Here is a 6,124-nt window from a genome sequence, read left to right as displayed (position 1 = left end):
AAATTTAAACAGTCTGTGCTCCAAAGAATCCATAAGCCAGCCCTGCAAGAAATCAGCCAGGACTTCTACACAACATGTCACACCCAGACCCAGCCTAAAAGTCACTGCAGGGCAAAGCAAGAGATCAGTTTTGCTAGTTTTAAGCAAACTGGTAGCAAAAGCTACTGAAGTAGCTCTTAAGGGGACATGCAAAAAGACTCCTTTTTCTAAATGCTTAAAAACAATCTGTACATGATCTTAATCATGTTTGAAATGCTTTAATACCTGGATCAATTTAAACCATAGCACTGTGCTAAATAAAATTTATCCATAACAGCTCCAACACTCCAAGAGACAAATAAATGTTAGATGAGCATCTTATATTCACCAGGGGTGGGTTCTGTAAAACCTATCCATTTGGAATACACTGTACATCCCTCAGAATGAGGAACAAATCTTTCTGAAGAGGAACAAGAGTAAAGAGGTCCCTCCTCCTGATATAATTAAAAACATCACTGTGAGTATAAAACAAGTAAAACAAGACTTACGGCATCTGTAAGAGCCGTGAAGCAGTTGGCATCCCATTCTTCAGAGCTTCACAGGTCAGAATGGATTCCAACACTGACACTACCAAAGAAAGAATAAGAATGAACACATTTTTGCACAGCAGGACAGCAAATGATTTAGAACTAAACGTCTGGCACTGCTGTGGGATGTTCCCTTAAGTATTGCATCAACTGAGCAGTGATGAAGCTCTGTGACATGTGGTTTTTATTATAATGCTACTATTACACAGACAAACTTTTCAAGAATGTCAGACATGAGGTGAGGGAATCCAGACATCTCATTACTTAGCACACGCTGCTTCATCACTCCATTAAAAAAAGAAGAAAAAAATGCTGTCAAATAAGTTTTGTTTATATGCTACACACATTTCAGGAAGAACACATTTTCTTTTTTTACAAACAACTAATTCTTTCTGGTTGCAGGCTGCAAAGATCTTAGGCTGCCACTTCACAGCACTTGAGCTTAGGTAAAAGGTTAAAAGCACCCAAGAAGCTGAGACTGATATTGCCTCCATTGTGTACTAACCAACAGACATTGATGGTGCAGGAGGGAAGCTGTCAACTGGAATCGTATCTGGGGGTCTTCCATATGTCATTTCATACAGTAAGTGTCCAAAGCAATGTATATCCACACCTTCTAAAGTCTGTGGAGGAAAAAGAAACATAAAAAACACAACTTGCTTGAACTAATCAGGTTTTCATAAGTCACTAAAGAGTGGTCTGGCATTTGAAGATACAAAAGAGAAACCAGTAAGACCGTTTCTAAACACAGGCATTTCCCTGCATAAATTGAGCTCAAAGGAAATCTAAACACCTCAAGCTGAAGCAGCTACTGCTGGTCCTTCTGTAGGTGATGATACAAATGGGACAGCAGTACAGCCAAGCTCTGCAAAAACATGTAAAGTAGTAAATGCTTTTCCACACAGCAGTTTAGAGAGCCATACCTTGATACCAATCACAACCAAGCACACTTCCCTGGCTGAGTCAAACAGCAAAGAATGAGATTTGTAATATGACCAGTTGCCACTTCACAGAGAGGTAGACAAAAAGACAGCAAATGCATACCAAGCAAACCTAGGAGAGACTCATTCACTCCTCCCTGGGTTTGTACAAGCTGTACATACATGCTAAACTGCCAGACAGCATATTTCTGAGATTTTTTTAATCATGTTTAAACAGAAATGGCTCCTCTTACTGAAAGTGGCTTAGAGCCTTGATGGCACCAACAGATTTGGACTAGCCATGAACTTTTGATCGTTTCTTTGACAACACAGTAGAACTTGTTTAGCAAGGTCAGCAAGCAGCTGCCTCGTGATGCTGCACGGAATTTATTACAAGCTCTTAAAGGCAGGGCAAGATGCTAAAAGGCTGTGTTGCTGCAACAGGGCAAGCTTGTTTTCATATTTTTTGAGGCAGATAACATTCTGCTTTGCAAGCCTGCAGTTAAGAGACACCTTTCAAACAAATAAACCCCACCTTTTGATAGCTAGACATCTGCAATAAATAATTTTCACAGTGTCCACAGACAAGACTACTTACTGCTTCCAGCTAGGACCAAGTAATGAACATTGTACACACACACAAGTGAAAAAGTGTGGTACTCAATATGCACATCCCTATGAAATACAAGACCAGAGTGGAAAGGGGTCTTAAAACAACTGCAGTTTACCTCTGTCTGTGCCAAAAACACTCACCTGCACTCCCCTTCTACCTTAGGCCTCAGCCTCACTCCAGTGTGCTGCAACAAAACTTCTGTGCAGCCAGAGAGGGATGTGGAGGAAGCAGAGATTTGGTAACGAGAAGCTCAGATTAAAGAAGGAGGTTTGAAAGAGGTTTTTTTCATTCTAGTCAGTTCTCTACACACAGAAGGCAGCTGAATTAATTGTCTAAATCTTACGTTAATTTTCCGAAACTGTGAAAAGTATGATCGATAAAATGATGGGAGTCCCAATAAGGAATTTTCTAGATCCAGTAACTTGCAGGTGTCCCCATCCAACATCACATTGGCAGAGTGAAGATGGCCATAAGGAAATCCTTTCTCATGCAAGAATTTTAATACCTGAAAAAAAAATCAGGACAGGAGCAATGTCACTAGATGCTCTGATGATCTCAAGATCTGAAATGCTCCAATACTAAAGCAGATCCATAATAAATGAGGCCCCAATTTGGAATGCTTGCTCAACTTGATCTTCTACCTACATCATCTTTGGCTGACTATTCATTTCCATGTCACTGGTAACATTTGCCACAAAACAAATATTTGATGCTGATCCTCAAAACAGGCTTATACACACCTCCCAAAGATCTGGAAATTAAAATTCACAATTCTACTGAATATTTGAATAAAAATTTAGAAAAACACATTAATGAGAATTATTTTATAGTACATGCTCTGCAAACTTTGAATTACTTCCTTCCCTTTTCCTGCAAGGGAAAACTACATGATCACCCCCCTCCCACTTCAGCTCCACACAAACCAACTGCCTTCTTTTGTTGTTGTGAGAAATGGCCTCACACAAACACATATAAATCCAACGTGCAGCAGCTAATATCAATTTACATTTAGCTTTAAAATCTGCTGCTGAAATGAAGTTTATGTGCTCAAAAGTTTGTCCTCTTTTTCTGGTTAAACCAGTTGGCATAAAAAACCCCCACAATCATAAAGGCTAATAACTAAAGCAAAAAGAAAAAATACCTCTAGTATTTGCCTTCCATATGTTTTAATTTGCTGAAGTTCAAGACCTTGAATTTTTTTAGGATTGCAATACTTCTTCAGGAAAGGGTCTTTTGGCTTTGCCTTTAAAAGAAATATACATATTAAGTATCATGCCTAGAAAAGCCAGTCATTGTATTAGTTTGCTTAGCAATTGAGGGTAAGCAGTTTTATAAAAGACAAGCTATGGTCACCCCAGCAAACATTCTACCATTTGAGTTGGAGGTGGCAGGACGAAGACCTTACCTTATAAATAAGGTCCTTTAGTGTCCCTTTTTCACTGAATGGTCTAATAACCAGTGCTGAAGATTCATTGGCAGTGGCAAAAGTGATTTTGTAAATATAGGGATGCTACCAAAAGAAGAAACTGTAGGTAAGTTTTAGATGACAGATTCTGTAATTCTTTTATTCAATTCATAAGTAAGAAAAGATCTGCCTGAACTCTGTGTTTAAAGTAATAACTGGATTCTGTCAGTGACATTTGCTCAAGTTATTCAGTCTTAACCTTGAGTAAATACAAAGAAAACTTCACAAGGACATTGCTCATTTTCCACATAAATAATATATATTTTTTAATTTGCCATCTTTTTTTAACAAAACAGACTGACAGTTTAAACAAATAAGGAATCCAGCTCCATTAGCACTTGCACATGAGCAGCTTTGCTGCAGGCTTAAGTCATGCTAAGTTCATAAATTCATTCATGGTTTTATGCAGCTATGGCCCATAAGGAAACCTGGCATTAACAGCTGTCATAACAGTTTTATCTCTTCAGAAATTATTAAAACTACTTCCTGCAACTTTGAGAAACCAAATGAGCCAGCACAGCTGGAAATAAATTGCACATGTAACACATACTTTAATTGCAATTGCAATTCCGGAGAAGACATCTTGTTCGTGTCCTATTTTATATCAGTTTCAGTCTGGGATGGAGACTGAAAAGCTTAGTTTTCAGCCTCTTCTGTTGTTTGCATCTGCTGAGTTTCAAGACTGCACAGGGGCTTTTCAGTTTAAACACCATCCTTTTCAACCAGTCTCTCACATGCTTAACATCCTTAAAAACTCCTTTTGGAGTCAAATGCCACTTTTTCAGACAGAGATGCTATTGGATTTATAACATGGCATTGCTCAGGAGCTTAAGTTGTCCAGCCTCCACTGTAGCTCTACGAAGATATTCCTGTCTTAAGTTCAAAGAACTGAAAAAATAATGAAACTCACTGCACTGCTTCATCCACTACTGCCTGAGAATATCCCCAGCACACAGGTTAGCAACTATACCTAGACAGCACCATCCCAACAGCCTCAAAGTGTTGAGGAGCTGAAATAAAAACTCATAATCTCAGACTGCTGCACAAGAAATAAAAAATACAATTAACCACAATTCTGAATCTCCAGTAATAATCCTGCAGGATTATTATTTGTGCTGAGAACATGTTACCTCATTGTGTGGGAAATGTAATTAAAAGGTTCAGATGTCTTTAAATGAAAGTAACTCTAAAATTACTAACTCTGTTTTCACTAGGCTACACGTGCTTTTGCAAGATCAGTCCTTAACAAGCACTTTTGTGCTGGCACAATTTAAAAGTCTTCAAGTAATACTCACAGAACAGGAAGAAAGAAGTTTCACAGCATACTGTAAGTCTTTGTCAGACAAGTATTTATCAGGGCCAAGATCAGCCTGGAAATAAATAGGAAAAGAATGGCATCATAATGGATGTTGCATTCCAAAAAGAAGATGTATTCTATACTCGGCTCTCACAAATTCAGACATCTGCCTGAAGGTATGTTTTGAAGAGCAAGCAAGGAAATTACACATACAGAATGAAACTTGAAGAGGATGAATAAAGCCATGGTTTCACAACACAAGGTGTCTGACAGTAAGTAAGTTCTAATGCCTCCTTCCTCCCCATATCTGACATGCATTACTGCCACTGAATGAACTCTGGCAAACCCAAACTTGGGGACTGTGTGCACTGTGAACTGATAAGGCTTAAATCCCCCCCATCTTCCTCTCCAGAATAAAACCTTCCCTCCTACTACAGGCTTTAGTGATATCTGCTCTCCAGTGAAGTGTCACAAACAGCTACGCTGCTACACTGCTGTAATTAAGAGGGCAGCACAGTTCAGCACAGGAACACAAGCAAGTGTTTAATAACAACAAACTGTTTGGTGTCAAAACACATCTGCCTTAAAGGAGCCACATGCCTCTCTCACCTATCAGTTTGTCAGCAAAACTAAAGAGCTGAGCAAGGAAACAAACCACTTCAAAAACGATTCCCTTGTTATTTTTCAGTGAGAAAATGTATGCTACAGTCAAAAGCTGTATCATTACAACTGAAGAAACAGAGGTGCAGGAACGGGACCAAATTATCAGGCAAACTGGATTTGCCACCAGAGGAAAGAAACACAGAAAGCTCCCACCGCACCCATCTACCTAAGGGCTTTCAAGGCTCTCTCAAAGCCTCAGCACTTCAGTCAGTCTCTTGGTCACTCACACATGGTAGTCAATATAAATTAAATAAGCCTGGTTCATTAGGAAAGACTTGAGTAAGGGATGAAAATGTATATACCCAGCTTAACACTAGTCGTTCCTTTGGTTGATTCTTAATCTTCATTAAGAAGTATTTCTTACGTATTCGCCAACCTGCAAAAGAAGAGTCATCAACAGCTTGAATTAAAACACTATTAAAATCATATGGCTTACAGGCCAGACAAGGTCTGTATACTAAGGCAGTATTGTAATCTCAGGACAACTCATAGAGTTGGAAAAATAATCAGCCATGTTTCCATGCATCTCTGCTGTTCTTACCTATATCTTTCAGTGGTTCTACCACTTCCCACTTTGGCTCCGATCGGGAGAACATTGAA

The 6,124-nt window shown here is 39.0% G+C and overlaps 1 protein-coding gene across 2 annotated transcripts in view; it reads right to left on the bottom strand.

Moving 5' to 3' along the window:
• The window catches only part of PXK (PX domain containing serine/threonine kinase), a 24,803-nt gene that overhangs the window by 11,793 nt on the left and 6,886 nt on the right, over positions 1 to 6,124 (bottom strand). For both annotated transcript variants that reach the window (XM_009997002.1, XM_009997003.1), the window contains exons 5-12: positions 6,066 to 6,112; positions 5,827 to 5,900; positions 4,860 to 4,934; positions 3,505 to 3,609; positions 3,241 to 3,342; positions 2,443 to 2,604; positions 1,072 to 1,189; positions 528 to 606 (exon numbers count right to left, since the gene is read on the bottom strand). In XM_009997002.1, coding sequence (XP_009995304.1) covers positions 528 to 606; positions 1,072 to 1,189; positions 2,443 to 2,604; positions 3,241 to 3,342; positions 3,505 to 3,609; positions 4,860 to 4,934; positions 5,827 to 5,900; positions 6,066 to 6,112 — 762 coding nt within the window. The remainder of the gene's footprint in view (positions 1 to 527; positions 607 to 1,071; positions 1,190 to 2,442; positions 2,605 to 3,240; positions 3,343 to 3,504; positions 3,610 to 4,859; positions 4,935 to 5,826; positions 5,901 to 6,065; positions 6,113 to 6,124) is intronic.

This window comes from Chaetura pelagica, unplaced genomic scaffold (assembly GCF_000747805.2).
Source record: "Chaetura pelagica isolate M959 unplaced genomic scaffold, ChaPel_1.0 scaffold364, whole genome shotgun sequence".
Classification (NCBI taxonomy): Eukaryota; Metazoa; Chordata; class Aves; order Apodiformes; family Apodidae; genus Chaetura; species Chaetura pelagica.
This window is presented reverse-complemented; position numbering and strand designations above follow the sequence as displayed.